At 35.1% G+C, this 21,034-nt stretch overlaps 1 protein-coding gene across 1 annotated transcript in view; it reads left to right on the forward strand.

The window, feature by feature from the left end:
* The window catches only part of MACROD2 (mono-ADP ribosylhydrolase 2), a 2,036,271-nt gene that overhangs the window by 65,108 nt on the left and 1,950,129 nt on the right, over positions 1-21,034 (forward strand). The window contains exon 3 of the mRNA XM_049650090.1: positions 4,812-4,919. Within this exon, the coding sequence (XP_049506047.1) occupies positions 4,812-4,919 (108 nt within the window). The remainder of the gene's footprint in view (positions 1-4,811; positions 4,920-21,034) is intronic.

A 21,034-nucleotide genomic window follows, 5' to 3' on the forward strand; every position in this document is an offset into this window, starting at 1 on the left:
TTCTACCTTCAACATCCCTCTTTTCCCTTCCCACTGAAGCTTCTCAACTCCCTATAGTCATTTGGACTTTAGGCTCCCTACTGCTCATCAGGGGCTCTCAAGGGACTCAGGGACTCCTGAAAGCAACTACTCATGGCAGAAAAGGAAGAAAAGATAATTGGAAACAGACCAGATGCTTTATTACTCAGATAAACTTTGGAGACATCCAGACAACTGCTTGATGTCTCCTCAGTTTGTCACCTAAAATTTCCATCTATAGGGTATTGAAGAGGGCATCTTTTGGGATGGGCACAGGGTGTTGTATGGAAACCAATTTGACAATGAATTTAATATATTAAAAAAATAAAAAAATAAAATTTCCATCTATAGCCTCTATACGATTATAATTTTTTTTAACGTTTATTTATTTTTGAGACAGAGAGAGACAGAGCATGAACAGGGGGAGGGTCAGAGAGATAGGGAGACACAGAATCTGAAAAAGGCTCCAGGTTCTGAGCTGTCAGCACAGAGCCCGACACGGGGCTCTAACTCACAAACTGTGAAATCATGACCTGAGCCGAAGTCGGATGCTTAACCGACTGAGCCACCCAGGCTCCCCTCTATATGATTATATATCAGGGAAAATGAAAATTCTTGAAAGTCTCCTCCACAAATGTTGGTTAAAAAGCATTACCCCTCATATTGAACAGGTTACCTTGATTTTTTCCTTCTGCCAGAAACAAAGTTTAGATAAAAATATCAAGGGGAGCATAGATCAGAGTGTATTACTGTGTTTACCTGACTTATGGCTAAAATTTTAGAATGAAAGCCACAAGATCTTTATATCTGTTTTTATGTATGTATATATTTGTATGTATATTATGTATATGTGATATTTTTCTACTTTTGGATTGTATTACCACATTAATCCATAAAATCCCATAAAGGAACTCTATTAAAATTGGCTGAAAGGTAAATGAGAGCTTATAAAAATATTCCTAAAACTCTCAGAAACAGAAACTAATCCAAATACTTTGCTTTTCAACTTTATATGACTTGAGTAAATTTTTGGTAAATAATATTCGGTTAATATTTTTGGCTTAATAAAAATAACTATCTTCTGAGTTATTAGTAATATGATAAGAGCATACATTTTGCTGTACTTGGGTACAACAAATAACGTTGTATTATATCTGGATGTTTAAGATTATAAAAATTTTAAATTCAACCCAAGACCAAATATATAAGTAAAAATGCAGGAAAAATTAATGCCGGATATTCATGACACCTTGTATTTGAAACATAGCAGTAAAAGAAAAATCCATTTATTTAACTTTTTTAGGTTTTTGCTTTTGTGCTGCTTTCCTAACATTCATGTACTGTAAAAATAATTAACTGGGAAATAACTTGAGATGATGACGAGCTTTGTTTCATGTTGAATATGTCTGCCTAAAAATAGTTTCCATGTCTTTGCAAGACCTACATATTCCAGTTTTAGTTAGCATTCTGCTAAATCAGTTTAGAGAGAATACTCCACCCTCAATATTGATCAAATTCCACATCCCCTTCCATACCCCAAGTGATGTCTGATCACCCTAGCCTGCCTTTAGCAAGAAGCCTAAGTCTGTTCAATCAAAATCTCCCCCTGCCTCTAATTTTTCTTCTTAGTGATTTTCCTTCCATTGATTCCCACTCTGCTCATGGCTGCAAATCCCTGCTTGTCCTTGCTGTATTGGGAATTGAGCCCCATTCTGTACTGAGATCTTTTTTTCCCAGTTGCAGTATTTTCCAGAATAAAAATCTGTTTTTACTACTTTAATTACTGTCTTTTTTGCTGTTGTTTGTTTATATGTTTTATAATATAAATAGTATGCAATCTGGAAGAACAATTACTGTCATATGTGTACATTGACAGATATTTCAACATGTAGTTGGATAAAGCCAATTATGTGCAAAATGTGAATTAGTTTTTGTGTACATATATAACGTCCATGAGGTAGCAATGCTTGACAGTTTTCTGTCTTATTGCCGAAAACTCAGGATGTAGGAAAAGATACATTGGAAGAGCTGATCAAACACAGTTGTGTGAAAAGGAAGGCAATGCATTGCCATTCAAATAAGAGAAATTATTTTCTGGTGGTAATGTACATTGCTGCATTTACAGAGAGTAGTTGGTGGTCAAAAGTATGAGGTCTGGTTTTGGCTTATTGCTAAAGGAAATACAGATACTTATTAATACTCTCAAATTATAGCTCTTGAGTAAATTTATGCCTTTTTTATATACCGTGTGAGACATTGGGCAGCAAGTATAAGTCTGGCTATGAGGAAGAAGGATGCTTATACTTATTCATGATGCTGATGATTCTAATAAGACCATTTTGAGTAACTTATTTGAATAACATGTCACAGCAGTATATTTATTTGATATGTTGAATTTGCTTGAACCTTTAGACTCAAAATGTCACAATTTTAAAATTTGCAGATGAGAGATGAGGATTTCTTTTAAGAAAACTGAAATGTGGTATAAATGCTTGAACTTTAAGTCTTTCCAATACCATTCTTTGATAATTTCTTTATATTTGGAGAAAGAAATACATGATTTATTGTCACATATGTTAAAAAGTCACATTATTACAAATACAATTTTACATACATAATGCTTCATGAACAAATGAAGAAGTAGCTTTTAGAACTAAATGCAACTTTAGGAAGGATTAGAAATCTATCTACTTTGTATCCCAAGTTGGAAAGTCAAACTTTATGCTTTCATTTGTGATATGCTTATCAACTTAATGCCTGATGGAATTCTGAAACTCATCAGTGAGAAGTGTTTATAATTTCAGGTTTACAACAGTCCAAATACGTATACTTTTTTTTTTGACAAACCACCAAATATTTATTGTCATTCAATAATCTTTAACTGGGAATTAGGACTTTATAATTTGGTAAAAGTAGTAAGACTAGAAACTGATTGGGTGTGGAACTCAAGGTGTTCTGGCTCAAAGTCTTTGTCAATGGGCCAGGCATTGGCCTGGCAAGAGCACAAACAAAATTCTTTCACTGATGGGAATAACAACAACAACAACAACAATAATAATAAATGTAATGATACATTTTTCAAAATAATATTGTTTGAAAATATTTCTTAACTACTGTGTTTTGCTGAATACAGATGTTGACATAACTTGTCATCTTTGTAAATCCTTTGTTAAAAAAAAGGTAGTGTTTGTTGAGAGCTTACTGTGGAACAAGTATTATTCTAAGTATTATGAACTCATAATTGTGAAGGAGCCAGTAATTTACAGACTGAAGCATAGAGAAAATAAATAACCTTTCCAATATCACCCAGTTGTTAACTGGTAGATCAAAATTTGAACAGAGACAGTCTGGTAGTAAAGTGTGTGCTTTTAGCCATTACCTGACAAGGACAGACGGTACTGGAGAAGTCCTTGAGGTGGTTTTATTTTTTTATTATTGTTTTATTTTGAGGTCCTCTAATGCCTTTCTCTGCTCTTTTCACATACAATTTTCCCATTTTCTCCTCCTCCTCCTTATTATTATTACTACTACCATTGTCAACACTAATGAATATTTTGATTAGAATCCTTTAAGGAGAGCAGTGATTACAAAGAAGGGGATGCCTTGGAGACAGAAAGAGAGAAAAGATCACTTTTGTGGCCCAGGATCATATCCTTACTCTTGGCCAATTTTTTTCTATGGCTATGGGGGCCCAAAGACAATTTAAGTGACTTGTAACCTATCATCTCTAATCTCCTAAATACTTCAAAGATTGAAAGATTTGCACAGATCATAAACACTTTAAAAAGTTTGAGTTTATAAATCACCTTTCGTAGAGGTATATTAAAAAGCTTTCTATGTATAGTAATATGATGTTTTTTAAATCATTGATTTTGTAAACCTCTGTGTACTGTATTAACATCACTTGTTAAGAATGAATGAATCTCAAATTATAGTATTATCATAAAAGATTTAAAAGTAGGTCAAGTTGTAGAATGTAATGTTTTGGCTTGTTTTCAACTTACCAGTTTGCTGGCTGTTGTGTGCAGGACAGAGCTTTTCTCTTTTAAATCTAGCAGCGCCCTCTAGAGTGAAAGGTTAATACAATTTGATAAGAAAAGCAGTTTGACCCATTCAAGTATTTTTGATCCTTCCCATTTTGACGGGCATTTGTTACTTACAAGTAGCAAAGAGTGGAATCAACATGTTTTTGTTCTGGGTGAATATTTTTTTCAAGGATGACTTGGTAACTACAACAAAATAGAAAGAAGCTCATTCACTGTGAAAATTTATTTTTGTCTTGGCAAATCTTTCAAGGGAGAAGATAATGCTATCAGTTCACTATGATACTCTTAAATGAGCATGCAATTTTGAAGTATTTAGGAGATTAGAGATGATAGGTTACAAGCCACTTAAATTGTCTTTGGGCCCCCATAGCCATAGTTGTACATCTTTTTCTTATCTTCTTATGAAACTTGATCGTTCATAATTTTATTTTAAAATTGGTATTTTCATAATAATAAGAAACATTGAGCTCTTTTGACCAATATAACATGTCTAAATTTATTGACTGCCTATTATATACGTGATGTACTGCATTTGTATTGAGGAATACATAATAAATAGAGAATAAGCCACACCCCTGGTACTTACACATTTATTTCCACTTGTCTTGTATATCAGATTGTGACCCATATTGGCTATTTTATCAAAATTGTCCTTAAATAAATTAAGACTATACTATTGATATATATATATATATATATATATATATATATATATGTATATATATATATTCTTTTTTTTTATTACAGAAGAAAATACTCAGGAAACATCACAGGTGAAGAAAAGTTTGAGTGAAAAAGTTTCTCTCTATAGAGGTGACATCACATTGCTAGAGGTAGATGCTATAGTCAATGCGGGTGAGTACTTGATTTTTTTGTGATGTATTATATAAGTATTATTTTAAATTATTTTTCATAAACAGGAATGTAGGTATTTTAGGAAAAGATGTCCTTCCTGGTATAGAAATATCTTATGTACTTCCCTTCTGGATTAAAAACACTGATGATTTATTTTACGTATGTGCTGCAGTTAATTTGCTAACTCATGGTATCCATGCTAAGTTGAGACTAGGGTACTAGATCATTGGAAAAGTGATAGATTATTGCAGAAAGTTCCTCAGAAAGAACTTTACCAGCTCTATTGTTGCTGGTTTCACACTTGGGTTAATAATTTGCCAACATAAAAACAAATTCATCAAGCTTTTTCCTTCTTTTGAATAGGTTGTAAAGAGATGATTGAACTACACCAAAAAAAGTAATCTAGAAAGTAATTATTTCTGCAGTTTCCAAATCACAGTTGTTTGGTTGCTCATGTTTGCTATGAAATGCTTTATTCTAATTATTTCAATAATCAAGTAATTTTTATGTTTGAAAATAGGGGAAATTAACTTATTTATGGTGGTATCTCCTATATATTTTATTATGTGACTATATGTCAAATACATAGTAGTTGTGATTCTATAAAAATAAATGTCAATAATAAAAGGGTATTTAATGATTTTAATTTGTGTTTTGTAAAGGTAGGCTTTTTTCAGCCTATCTTTGGCTTGAAAATGCCAAATAAAAATAAATTTGGACTTAGGTAAGGAGAGACTTTGTTCAGAAAGATTATTACAGTAAGGGGAAGAGTACTATTGTAATAGGAGGAGAAAGAATATTGCAGTAGGAAGAACCACTTTGACCACAAGATCTGTAAGTATCTCAAAGATCAATCAGAAAGGGGCTTTTCTTTTATAAGGAGGAGTAAACAGGCTAAAAAGAATTGGGTGTGGGGGACTGGGATGAATGGATGGCATGATTGGACAGTTGATCAGGGAATAATCTTCCCCTGAGGTCCGCTGATTCTTGGGAGGGGTCATTCAGGAAGGATTGTTCACCTTCCATTGCTCAAGGATGGGTCAAAGTCCAGGGACTTGAAAGAAGGAGAAAAGCCTTACTAAAGTTTGGTCAACTCCAGTTAAGAGCTGTTGACCAATCAGAATGGTCAATATGGACAAACAGTTCAGCTAATCATTTATGAGTGAAAGAATGGGAATTTGGAAGATGTGTCTTGGTCTTGTCATAGGTTACAAGGGATCATCCATGAGTTTTATCTCAGTCACACGGGGAGCATATTTCTGTGCTGGTAAGCTGTTTCCTCGAACACAAAAGGGTGAGGGGTAATTTTTTGGCAGTCTCTGTTTTCCAGGAGTACAGGGTTCATGTGAAGTTCAACATTGTCTTGAAGTTTCCTCTGGTGATGAGTAAATTCACACAGGATAGTAGGAACATGCTTTGGTGGGTGAACAGAAGGATCTCACAGAGATAGATAGATAGATAGATAGACTTCTAGCAGGAAGTCTGGAAGTCTAGTCAGCTTGTTATTCCCTCAGAATTGGCTGTCGGTTGCTTTGTACTGTAATTTGCTTTGCCATAGTCAGAGCTGTTTTTTCTTTTTCTCCTCTTCTGATTCCCCTGTGATTCCTTTCTCCTCTGCTGCATCTCTAAAATGCAAAACCTTCATGAGAGGGGATCAGCCTTGGTCATTTAATCACCACTCAATATGAATCACTTATTTTGGATAGAATTACATCTTCATGCCACCTCATAGGCTACAAGTCTCCCTTATATCTAGTCTCTGTGGACTGTTCATTTGTAGCCCTGGGTATCAAGATGCTTTTCTCTGATCTATGGGGCCTCTGGGGAAGACATGCCCTTAGAAAGAATCCCATGAACTCCTTTCCAGTACAGAAGTTTAATCAGATATTATTGTAGCTATTAAGTCATTAATGATTTATTATGCTCTAAATCCTATAAATATGTAAGCTTTAATTCAAAAAAATTTAAAAGCTTTTATGTATATATAACACCAACCTTCCTGTATATTCTTGTAATTTCTAGCTGTTAATCCTAGTTCTGTTCTGTGGAGTACAACTAGTGACATGTATTTTCTTCTTAAATACCTGAAAATAACTCTTGAGTTTCTCTTTCTTGTTATTAACATAACATTGGATTTGCCACGTTGGCACACTTAATAATAGCAGCAATTATGGTTTTTCTTGGGTTTTGTTAATTGTGTACATGTGTAGCTCCCCCTTGAGACTATAGAATGGTGTCTTTTCATTTTTTTGTGTCACCCTCCAAAGTGATGTCATGCCATTATGTTCTTAATACTTGATACTGTATATGTGTTAAATTGAACTACGTGCAATTGAACCATATGCTACAAAGCACCTCTGAGCAATTGCACATTCAGCATTGAGGACTTGATATAGTGAAACAATTTGGCTCTGATTTTAAAAATGAATTATTTGATCAATTAATAAAAATAATTATGGGGTGGGGCACCTGGGTGGCCCAGTCAGTTAAGTGTCCAACTTTGGCTCAGGTCATGATTTCATAGCTCATGGGATTGAGCCCCTCATTGGGCTCTCTGTTGTCAGTGCAGAGCTCACTTCAGAACCTCTGTCTGGCTCTGCCCCTCCCCCACTCTAGCACATGTTCTCTCTAAAAAATAAATAGACATTAAAAAATAATTATGGGATAATTTTTACTGAAATAGAATAAAATGGTGCTAAACAGGAAAACATCACTAATAGAAAAAGAACATCGTATCACTATTTTGATTCTTGTCCTTCCCTGTATGCATAATTTTTTCATAGCTGCCACATAGCTGTGTACAAGGGTTTGATGAATTAATATGAAGGGAGGCAGTAACTTTCACTCACTCCCAAAAAACATTTGGCACCTTTAGCTCACCTCTCTGGCTGAGATTATATTATAATTTGGCCATGTTCTGCATCTCACAAAGACAAACTCATTAGGAAGTTCCTGGGTGTATGGAAAAGAGATGCCAAATGTACAGTGTAATGAATCTATTTACAGCTTTCTGCTGTGCAGTTTGTTTGCCTGGTGTGTAAAGAGAGGAACAGCATTTTATTCTTTCAAGTGAACAAGGCAACATGGCAGGAGACTTCAGAGCTGCCTCTAGTGAGAGGGGAATGAGAGGCAGTGCCCCCTTCCCCCCACCCCCCCAGTCAGGGTGCCAAAGCAGCCCAGACATCACTTCCTATCAAACTTCTAAAGGTTCTCTTCCCGCGTTCATGTTATATTAGTTCGTTGGAACACCAGGGATTATTTGCCGTGAATGAAATGATTTGATATTTAAACTTTTTCCTAATAAAGTACTCCTTGAACTTCCTTAGATTTCTTTAAATGTGACCCAGGATGAGCCTCCTATGCCTCCTATGTATTTTATTCTTCTCTGTAGGAATTAATGCATATTTGGTATATTTTAACAGAACAAATTTTGTAGGCAGTAAGGCATACAGGGCAGTAGCACAAGTTTAAGAGTGAGGCAGACCCAGGTTCAAATTCAGATTCTCATACCCAGGGTCATTTTTTGTTTAAACTTTTTATGTTGAGATAATTATAGGAAATTGCAAAGAGAGTACAAAGAGTGGGAACACCTGGGTGGCTCAGTCGGTTAAGCATCTGACATTGGCGCAGGTCATGATCTCGCTGTTCACGATGAGGTTGAGCCCTGCATTGGGTTCTCAATGGTGGTGCAGAGCCTGCTTGGGATTCTCTTTGTCTTCCTCTTTCTGCCCCTTATCTGCTTGCTTTCTCTCTCTCTCTCTCTCTTTCTCTCTTTCTCTCTCCTTCTGTCTCTCACTCGGAAAATAAATAAATAAACTTAAAAAAAAAGTACATAGAGACCTGTGTACCCTTCACCTTCACCTGTGTAAGCCTCCCCCGATGGTGACATGATATAGCTGTAGTACAATATCAAAACCAGGAAATTGACATTGGTATATTATAACTAGACTGTAGACCTTATTCAGTTTTCACCTATTTTTTTTTTACCTGCATTCATGTGTGTGTGTATAGTTCCCTGCAGTCTTATCCCATTTATAGATTCATGTAACCATTACTATAATCAAGATACAGAACTGTTTGATTATCTTGAAAGAACTTCCTATTTTATAGTATCCACCTCTTTGCCCTCCCCTTCCCACTCTCCACTCTCATTATTCATTCCTTTACTTTTGTCATTTTAAGAATATTATATCAATGGAATCATACAGCATGTAACCTTTTGAGATTGATGGTTTTCACTAAATATAAAGCCCTTGAGGTCCATTCAGATTGTTGCATGTGTCAGTAGTTCATTCCTTTTTATTTCGGAGTAGTGGTCCCTTACATGGTTATACCAGTTTGTTGAGCCTTCCACCCATTGTAGGACCTCTGGGTTCTCTGAAGCATTTTGCTATAACCAATAGAGCTGCTATGGAGATTCATGCACAGGTTTTTGTATATAGCAGAGTATAGGATGATCTATTTACTGTGACTGTGTCCTTGTATAATTTTGTATTAAGGCTATTGGTCAAAGCGTTGTGGTTCTTGCTAAAGCTCAGGGTAGAATACATTAATCTAACTTATGGTTCAGTATATCATTAGAGACAATTTTACTTGTACTATAATCTTAGAAAAATATCTTATAGGCAATATAATTGTTATTCATTTGTGAATTGTGTCATGAAAAGGAGTTAATTCTCTAAGTCTAATGGGTTATGATTGGCCAAAGATGAATTCAGTTCGCCATAAATAGGATTTTTTAAAGTGGAAAATGAGGAAGATTGATTTGTTTATTTTAGTTCTTCCTGTCCCTACCCCAGCATGCCCCTATATTTACATGGTGGTTAATCATGGAGGGCTTGGAGTCAGAGAAATCATTATTTTATTTCTTATTTTATTTTTTATTTTTTTATTTTTTATTTTATTTTATTTTTTAATTTTTTTTTTCAACATTTTTTATTTTTTATTTTTGGGACAGAGAGAGACAGAGCATGAACGGGGGAGGGGCAGAGAGAGAGGGAGACACAGAATCGGAAACAGGCTCCAGGCTCGAGCCATCAGCCCAGAGCCTGACGCGGGGCTCGAACTCACGGACCGCGAGATCGTGACCTGGCTGAAGTCGGACGCTTAACCGACTGCGCCACCCAGGCGCCCCTTATTTTATTTTTTAAATTTATTTATTTTGAGAGAGACAAAGACAGCATGAGTGGGGGAGGGGCAGAGAGAGGGAGAGAGAGAGAGGATCCCAAGCAGGCTCTGTGGCTCAAGCTGATGAAACTGTGTCTGATGCTTAACTGACTGAGCCACCCAGGCACCCTGAGAACAATCATTATGTTAAATGTGTCTCTTTAACTTCTTGACCAAAAGACCTTCAGTAAATTATGTAGCCTTTCTGAGCCTTAGTTTGTTCATTGGTAAGATGGAGATAGTCCTGTTACTATCTATTCCTATTACTGCTTCCTAGGGCTGTTGTGAAAATCAACAGATAACATATACAAAGCACTTCACATAGTGCCTAGTATGTAGACACATACTCAGTAAATGGCAGCAGAATTATACTGGTTAGTTAGAATATCAGAAAACTGATTTTTTCTACGAATGTCACAAGGTAATGATGCATGTTTTTCAAATCTTATGCACAGATAGATACTACCAACTAAATGGGTTTGTCCTATGTGTCCATAACTTTAGTTGTTATACTATTCACTTGAATTTTGTCCGGGGAAAGTTGTCCAATTCTGAGGCTTTTATGTTAAATGCCAAGTTTTAAAACATTGTTGGTAATTTTTGTGAACTAATGGTCTAGAATAATTGTTTTAGCTTACTTTAGTGATTTTTTTTTTTAGTGTATCAATTGTGAATGTCATAACTGTCTAAAAAATTGAGATAGTGACACAATTGGATAGATGATAATTTAATAGTTGGGTATAATTTAATTAAAAGAAAAGTTGATGTAGAATATCTGAATATCTACACAGATAAATCAGGTACTGGGACTGCATATGAAGGAAGAAATTTTACTTTATAGAAGTTTCCTTAAATAATCATCTCCATTTGCTTAAAATAAATGTTTTTTTATGTATTCATTTAGTAAAACCCAAATAAGGCATATTTGAAATTAGAATCTCGATCATTGAGAAAAGAGGTTCATTTACTCTCAGAAATATTTTAGGACAGAATTGATAGCAACTGCTTAATTTAATATAAATTTCATTTCTGCTAGCAAAGCAGTTAAGTTTTATTCTTTATTGAATTTCTGTATTGTATGTTTTTCTTGTAACAGTTTATTGAATAATAATAGACACAAACACACACACATAAGTGTACAGCTCAATGAAACCCCATCCAGATTAAAAAGCAGAACATTACCAGTATGTTGGAAGAACCCTTAGTACTCCCTAATGTTTTGTAGTCAGTGTAGGATAGTATATTTACTGCTCTGGCTTCCAGTAGTATACATTACTTTTGATTTTTTTTTTTTTTTGCATTTTGTATAATTGGGACCATATCATATATGCTCTTCGATATTTGGCTCTTTTTTAGTTCACTGTTGTATATGTAAGATTTATCTATGTTGTTGTATATAGATATAGATCATTTTTTATTGTTATCTAATATTTCATTTTGTGACTATGTCACTATTTCTCTATCAATCTACTATTGATGGGGGTTGCAGTAATTTCCAGTTTGGGATTATTAGTACTTTAGTGATCATTCTTACATATTTGTGTGTGTGTGTGTGTGTGTGTGTGTGTGTGTGTGTATTTTTGTGAATAGATATCTATATAGACAAAGGGGAAAGAATTACTATACATCAATCTTTCCCTTCACTTCCCCTCCTATGCTATGTCAGAATTGCTGAAAAGTTTCAAAATCTCCAATGTGGATAGCTGTGGGATAGGTTTGAATAGACAGGTGTGGAAAGAACCATTTTTTTAAATGTTTATTTACTTTTTAGAGAGAGAGAGAGCACGAGTGGGGTAAGGGTAGAGAGAGAGGGAGACACAGAATCTGAAGCAGGCTCCAGACTTTGAGCTGTCAGCACAGAGTCTGATGTGGGGCTTGAACCCATGAGCAGTGAGGTCATTACCTGAACCGAAGTCAGATGCTCAACCAACTAAGACACCCAGCTTCCCCGTAAAGAACCATTTTTTGAGATGAATTCTTAACCTTGGCTACATGTTTAAGTGTGAGCCTCCAGCTATAAGGATCTTTTTCTAGTGTAAGGATAGACAGAAAACAGGAAATACTGGAAAAAACATATTTAAATAAATCTAACAACCATCACCATTCCTAGATTGGAAGATGTAGTATGTTAAAAATGTCAAAACTCTTGGAGTAACCTAGATTTCTAATAAAAATTTCATTGATATTTTTGAGATTTTGTTCTGGTGATAGTTGTTTTTTTTTTTATTTTGAAATTGACAAAATAATTCTAAAATTTATCTAGTAGAACAACAGGATGAGATTTGCCAAGAAATACCTGAAAAGACAGATAAATGGCAGAAGTTGGGGGAGGAGTCACACAATTCCAAATGAAAATACATATGTGAAAGCTATAATAATGAAAAAAATATACATCACTACTTCACACCTTTCATGAATACAAATTCTGTGTGGAGTTTAATAGCAATTAAAGAAACCACTTAAAAGATAGAAGAAAATATAAGGGATTGTGTCTTACCTGTGGGTGGGAAAAACCACTCTGAATTCACTAACAGAGAAAGGAACCAATGAGAAAGACTGAAGAACTTGACAACACAAATATTCCTTTTTAAAAAAATGTTTATTTATTCTGAGAGAGAGAGAGAAAGAGACAGAGAAAGAGAGAGAGAGACAGAGAGACAGAGAGCATGCAAGAGAGGGAGCACGCGAGCGGAGGAGGTACAGAGAGAGAAGGAGAGAGAGAATTCCAAGCCGACTTTGTGGTGTCAGTGCAGAGCCTGGCATGGGGCTTGAGTTTGTGAACTATGAGATCATTACCTGAGCAGAGATCGAGAGTCAGATGCTTAATCCACTGAGCCACCTGGGTGCCCCAACATAAATATTCTTGAATGCTTCAAGAGAAAGTCATACCATAAATATATTTGGAAAGTAAATATCAAATTGGAAAGAAAGATTAGCAACATATATGACAAAGGTTTACTCTTGTTATAGTAATAATAAAATAATAATAAGTATAAGCTTTCCTCAATTAAAAAAGACAAATGTCTAGTAGAAAGCCTGCTTAGGAATGTGAACATGGAACTTAAAAAAAAAAACAAAGAAATGCCTTATAAAAATAAGATTAAAAATTCAATACTGTGAGGATGCAGTGAAAGGAGGCATTGTGATGTGAATCATTTTTTATTTGTTAATTCTGCATCGCAGCATATTTTTCAAAATATTTCTACTCTTTGACTTATCACTTCTTTGTTTTTCTGATCTATAGTTTTTTTCTGAAGGAATTTATAGAACAAAACTAAACATTAAACTTCCAAGGAATCAGAAGATAATTCTGAAAAGAAAATAATTGCCAAGGGGATGGATGGCTGTTAATAAATTCCCTCTGAGTTTTCATCTTCTATTTTTGACTCCTGCTATACTTTTAGATGAATAACTCTAGGAATTAATTAGTAACACAGTCCTCAGAGGACTTTGAGAGACTAAAATTAAAAAAAAAAATGATAGAGAAAGTAGTAGAGGTTGCTTGGGAATTTGTTCTGTTTTCAGATATTTTTTTTCTGAGAATTTTTCAATGCATATAGGAAAACTTATATTTTGTCACACATACTAGTTAACTGGATTAAAAATTATTATTAGAGATTTTGTTGGGGTCTGATTATGGAAGGAATGTGCCCTAATATTCAAGGAAAATAAAAAATATAGAGAAGAATAAAACATTATCTATAATTTTTCAGTTTACTGTTTATGTGTCAGGTTCTTTTCATTTCATAGATGTATTTTGAATTTTACAAAATACTGCTTAATTTTTTTATTTTTTTACTATTATGGTTATTTTTATGTGTCATTTTAAATAGCTGTATCATATTTAATCATACACATGAGTATTTAACTGTTCTCTCACTGTTGGAGATTGAGTTTGTTTCAAGTTTTTTACTGTTATATTCAGGCTGAGACAAATATTCCTAGCAGGTAAATCTTTGTAAAAATCTTTGATTATTCATTACCTTGGAATAAATTCTTTGAAGTGAAATAATGGAAGTATGAAAGTTTTTAAATGTATGTAACCAAATAGCTCTGTGGAAAGGTTAAATGAATTTATATCTCTCATTTATGAGTACTAATTTGATGACTTAAATACTAGTTTGATGACTTAAATTTTTTAATCATTTATTTATTTTTTGAGAGACAGAGTGTGAGCAGGGGAGGGGCAGGGAGGGAGGGAGACACAGAATCCAAAGCAGGCTCCAGGTTCTGAGCTGTCAGCACAGACCCTGATGTGGGGCTCGAACTCACGAACCATGAGGTCATGACCTGAGCCGAAGTAGAATGTTCAACTGACTGAGCCACCAAGGCACCTCTAAATTTGATGACTTTTAAAAAAAATCTGTGCCTTAGAATTGTATTTTATTGTTTTAACTAACATTTCTTTGAAGACTAAGACCATAACTTTTGTTATTACCTTCTGAAATAGAAAGCAAAATTATACCTATATTATTTTATTGGCACAAATATGGTACATGTAACTTGCTGGCGGTAGCCAGGAGGCAATGGGTGAGGTTGGGTTAGTTGGAGGCTTGAAGAAAATAGTACTGAATGTTTCTCAGCTGAGACACCTAATAGCTCAACTTCAATGCCACTGCCTCTCTTCCTGAGATTCAAGATGGTGGGGACAGAGACAGGCACTGAATTTCATTAAAATGAAAGAGAAATTGTTTATTTTACTTTCAGAGTAAGTAGTGCCTAGGATTTAGCATAACACTTGACACTGTGTACATTTTGTGGTATGGCTTTGGTTCTTGGAGGTCACCAAGTATAGTTTCTCTTAAACTTTGAGCCTTTATTCTAGGCAAGAAAATTTCAGAGCACACTCCTGGGGCTGGAATGGGTGGAGTTTCCTAGGTGCCATATAAACTAGGATAATCCTGCTTTGTAAAGCAAGTCTTGACATTTACTGAAAGCTTCCCAGCTTCAGAAGCTAGACTAAGACTAAGCTTTCTCAATGCTACTTTTCATGTGGACCGAGCCAATTGAACTGAGACTTGAGGATGGAACCAGTCCCCTGGGAGGGTAAGCAGCTGTGCTTACATTAGGATAAGGGACATGGGGAAATTCTAATTCAACTGGTAGTTAACAATAAACACAAATATCTTCTGCTATAGGTTAATTCTTATAAATGCATGACTTGTCAGAAGTTGATTATAGTTAAATCTAATTAAAAGCTGAAATTTATAATGGTGCCGAATGACATTTCATGAGGCCTAGAGGCTATCTCATGCTTGTGTGCAACCTTATTTGGAATTCTCCAAGCTCTTTTTTTTAATTATACAGTAAAATTAAAAATTTTTTGGTGTACACTTCTATTATTTTTAACTAAAGGAGGTGTATATTTTGTTATATATACTAGTCAATTAATTTCTAAAAATTACTTCTTTATATGTGACTTATGGGAAGTTTCTGTTTGTGGGCTGAAAAGCATTTGGATGATCTTCATTCTGTTCTTTTGCCGCAATGTAATTGTAGTTATCTGGCTATTAACTTAAATTTTATTAAAAAAATTTTTTTTTAGTTCATTTGTTTTGAGAGAGAGAGAGCATGGGAGGGACAGAGAGAGAGGGGGAGAGAGAGAGGGAGAATATGAATCCCAAGCAGGCTCCACATAGCATGGAGCCCAGTACAGGGCTGAATGCGGGGCTTGAACTCACAAACTGTGAGATCATAACCTTAGCTGAAATCAAGAGTCAGTCGCTTAACTTAAATTTTCCTTAATTAAGGTCTTGGTTTATTTGTGTAGGGAAAGGGAAAAGTGGCATTGATTTCTGAATTCCAGTCATTAATTCATATAAAATTTAGGCTTCATAAATAATATTGAAGAAAAAAAGCTTAGAAAAAAGTAGAAAGTAGACATCTTCATATTTGAATGAAATATAAATCTATTAAACTTCAGTTTCAGAGGAACTTAATGATTTTTGTTAAGTTTGTGTTTGGTGAAAAGTCCCTTTATGAAGAATTCTATATACTTAAAAAGGAAAGAATCAGTACTCGATGCTTGAGTAGGAAGAATATTTTTATTTATAGCTCAAATTTGGTGCATTTTGATTGACAAGTGGTTTATTAAATTTGGTGTTATATAAAGGAAAGTTTTGGCCACTTGATAAGAAAGGTTGAAACTTATTTCTCAACATTCTTAGCTGGTTTGGCTTTCTTGTTATAGAAGCAGCCAAATATTTGCTTTAGAACAGGGACAGAAATAAATATCTTATTTTGGCATTCTATCAGCAGCTTTCTCACTACTCTTCTCATTCTTGTAACTTTTTGAAGAAACAGATTTATGGCATGAAATTTCCCAGGCTTCTTTTGACCTTGAGGTATAATCTGATGTGCTTTGTTAAGTTTTAATTTTATGACACATCACATCTCTGTTGTGTCTAAAATTAAACTTCAGGGTAGAGGTATATTTTTCCACATTGGGATTGTGAACAGAATAAATTACCAGAGAATTATGTTTAAATGAATGTGTAAGTATAGGAATGTTGACTAGGCTAGCTACACCTCCCCACATAAACAGCTTGTTAATGTGCAATCAGTCACTGGAGTTGCCATGAACTTGGAGCTTAATGAACAGGTGGAGAAAGAGGATGAATCCCAATCCAAAATGGATCTGACAGTTTATCAGGCAATTTCACTGATCGCTAATCCATTTTGCTTGGCAACTTAATTTATCACGCAGTTAGAATTTTCATCCCGTGGGTTTCCAGGTGGAAATTAATTCAGAAACATGTCCAGTCCATGGGGTTTAAGAGACCTGCTTAAGATTTGTGAGGACATTTAAAAATAAGTTATTTTAAATGCATAAAATAGGTTTCTCTTAGTCCTCTCAACTAAGTCCTCTTAAAATGCGTGGCTGGTACTACCATGATAGTATATCATAACAGTGAATTAAGGTTTATTTTTTCATGTAAGAAAATTTCTAAGTGAAATAGACAAATTGTTAATTTTAATTCATTGAAATAAATATTAAATGTTTTAAATAATCCTGTGAATATAATTCTGTCTTTACATATAGAAAAATTACTGATCTTGAATGTGTTTTATAGCATCCATAGCAAGAAATAATGAGCAAAAGAAATTATTTCTTTAAAACTCACTTTACATCTTCTGAATACTTACAGATTCTCTAATTAGATTAATTTATGGTTTATTATTTAAAAATATCTAGTTAAAGCAATCTTCTGTGACAGTAAGGAGTAAATGCAACTTGCGTCTCATAGGTCACAGTCTGATTCTGCTTAGAATTTGCAAGGATGAGCCTCATTAATTGGGCTCGGCTTAGGACCTGGTTTAAAATAACCTTAAAGTCAGAAACATGTTTTCTTCACCTTTGGAAGACTTGATTTATAGTGCACAGAAAGTTAAATTGAATATTGATCCTTGAAAAGCAAATGTGTCCTGTAAAAATGACGAAAAAAAAGAACACAGTAAAAGATGATAGAGTGATTGATTGTCCAAAGCCTAGAGACAGGAGCCGCCTCCTCAGATGTCATCTTCTCTAGGCATCTATGGCTCTGAGACGGTGATGGGGATGAAGTGTTAGAGGAGATTAGTTGCACCCTGGCATGAACTATTACATTTTATAAGAAGATTGAGGTAGGCTGGTAACAAATCATTTCTAAGAAGGAATTTGAGGAATGAAGAATAGAACATAAGATCAATAAGATCTATGATATAACTCCAGGAAGGTACACCATGGAATTCCTTATAATTTCTCAAGCTCTGTAGCACTTTCAAAAAGAACTTAAGTCAGTGGAAAATAATCGGGATGACAGAAAACTTCAAACTGGCATAATGCTGTCATTGATTGGATGTGTCAGGCAAATTGTGGCTATCATTCTTATGACCAGGCTGATTAAAGCAATATCTTCATAATCTAGACGGGCTCAGTGTTGAATCATCCTGGCATGTTTCCCAAATCCCCTCTCTGAGTTTTGGCATTTTTTCCCTGGAACATATTGCATACCTTGCCTTGTCTTTTTAGAAACTGGACTTTCATTTTTAAATTTAGAAGAAAATAGTCATTGAGTCCAGTATCAGTTTTTGGGAATCAAGCCAAAAGAAAAAAAAATCTGCAGGGCATTGTTTGGCTTTCTCCATCTTTCCTACAACACTGATGATTGTGATAAACTCTAGTGGGCATCAGAATCACCCCAGAAGCTTGTTTTAAATGCTGACCCTAGCCTTCATTGCCCCATGATTCAGATTCAGTGGGTCTAGGAGGTGCCCTTGGAATCTCCAATTAACAGACATCCTGATGCAGTGGTTCTGATGTAGGAGTCTGCACACCTTTGTTTTGGAAACATTTCCCTGAACTCTGGGGCTTGGAGCATACCAAGAAAGGTCCATGCACTTGCTCTCTGGTACTCTTTTTCAGACATTTTTGAAAAATCTGTCTTCAGAACTTTCACAGATATGTGTTGGAAAGAGCTGTATCTCCATCTGTTCTCTTAAAACAACCTGAGCTTTAATATTTACTTTTCCCTTCTCTTCCTGACCCTTTCTTCTTTATTTTCCTTACGATATCCTTTTCCCTTTCCTTCCTTCTTTCTAATGCATATTGTGTTAGGATTTGTACCTAACTTTCTGCCAGATATTAGGGTGATAGTCTTTGTTCTAAAGGGTTTTATATTCTCCAGGAAGATACATATACAATATAATGCAGGTATAATGACTAGTGGCACTGAAGAAATATGAATCAAATACCAGGGACGGAGGCATTATAGGTATGATGATAAACATGGAAGAGAGTAGCAGTTAAGTAGGTATAAAGTTAAGAAATTGCATGAAAAAAGGCCCTAGGCATGAGAAAGTCTGGCCTGTTGAAGAAATGGTACATTGGTCTAAGATTTATTTGTTTGTGGCTCTGTGAAAATTCGCTGGACAAAGAGTAAGGAGACTGGGGCTCAAATATTGGTATAGATCTAATGAGTTTGGTTTTGGTGATCTCCAGTGTGTGTCCATATGCGTCTTTGTCTTTATTGGTTCTAGTCTTTGGTTTATCTTTCAGCATGGCTGACTTGTCTCAAAGGAGAGTGTGTATTGTTGCCTGTGGTATCTTTCTGGAGTATCTCTGATTCATCTCCACACCAAGAACTCATGAGTGAATCAGTTGGGGAATCAGTAGAATTTAGTGGTTGTGGTAGGATGAAAAACAGACTCTGCCCTCTAAAATATCCACCTCCTAATTCCTGGAATTTATGAATATTACCTTAGATGACTGGTATAATTAAGTTAAAGATCTTGAGGTTTGACTACACACATGGGAGAAGGCAATGTGAAGATGGAGCTGAGAGAGATTTGAGGATGCTAGCCTTGAAGACTAGAGTGATGTAGCAATACAGAAGGAATGCTGGCAGCCACCAGAAGCTGGAATAGGCAAGTATCTTCTCCCCTGTAGTCTCCCGAGGGAGGGCAGCCCTGCTGACATCTTGGTTTCTGCCCAGTGAACTGATTTTGGACTTCTGTATCCAGACTCTAAGAGGATAAATGTATATTGTTTTCAGCAATGTAGTTGGTGGCAAAATTTTTAATAGTAGCTCTAGGAAACTAATAGTTAAGAGGCTGAGCTCTGAGGTTAGAAAGATAGGGATCTTATTGTTAGTGTGATCTTAACCAGTTCCTAAGCTCTTTATGTTTATAGACTAGCTTTGAGGAGGAAATGACCTAATATGTGTATGTGCTTTGTACGGTGTCCAGGTCCTGGTACGTTTAATAAATTATTTAATAAATGTTGAATATGGTGAGGGTCACAGTGATGACAATGGTAATTAGAAAAATATAAAACAAAAGGGGAGGAAACCCAAATGAATCCACCATGCTTTATAACATTTCTAATTTAATAAACTGCTGACTGTATTACTTCTGAGTGATTGATAAAGTGTTATTCTTACTATTTAAATGACAGATAATAAAATACACACTAAGAAGTCATTTAGTGAAATGTGAGCATGTTGTAATAAAAAATCCTCAAGTTGGATTTGTGTTCCATGAGGAAGACAGTGAGAGATCTTGATTTTTGGGTGAGGCTTTTTTTTTTTCTTTTCTTTTCTTTAACTTGTGGTTCTTCAGATAGCCTGTAGTTTAGAAGGAGATACCTTTTGATTGAAAAACCATTTGGGTAGCTAGCAGAGGTGATCTCAGTGGAGAATCAATTTGTTCACTAATTAGAAGTTCATATTGCTTTTAATTCTTCTAATAGTTCCAGGAGTTTGAGTGAAATTGAGATTTATATCTTTCTTTAGTGCTACATGTGGCCATTCATGATAAGAATAGGAATAAAGAAAGACTAGGAAAAAAAAGGTAAAATAAAACTCAACATAGAGATACACAAATTGTAGTGATCTTGGTTTTTCCTTATGAAACTTGAGATACAGTGAGTTTGTGGTGGATCCAGTGAGATCCAGTAAATCTGTGTTGGAATTATTAGGCATTCAAACATCCTTCAAATGTGAAACAGCCACCCTGTTTAGTAAGCCAGGATATTAGATCTGTAGGTTTACTGAGCCATACGTGTAGGCATGGACTAGGTCGCTTTGTACTGTGATAGAACTGATGTAAGAATCAGGTGCATCTGATTTTTGAGTCTTGAGGAGGCTGTTGCTTGGCAGCAGTGACAGATCTTCTCCCTGCGGCCATGGGTACACTTGAGGCAGTGAGCTATTATACTCATTCTGTCACACTGAGTCTTCCACCCATGAAATGAACCATTATTTAGAGAATTTTGTCTTCTCAGAAATTATTACAATATATTACCAAATGTAATTTTGCTATGGTGATTCATCAGATCAAGAGCCTTCTGAGGGCAGGGACTCTTATCCATTTATGTATCTCCAATGCCTTCCACTATGTCTGGCCCATTGTTCATGCTCAGGAGATGTCTGGCCCATTGTTCATGCTCAGGAAATGTTTGTAGAATTAAT

Source organism: Panthera uncia (assembly GCF_023721935.1).
Source record: "Panthera uncia isolate 11264 chromosome A3 unlocalized genomic scaffold, Puncia_PCG_1.0 HiC_scaffold_11, whole genome shotgun sequence".
Classification (NCBI taxonomy): Eukaryota; Metazoa; Chordata; class Mammalia; order Carnivora; family Felidae; genus Panthera; species Panthera uncia.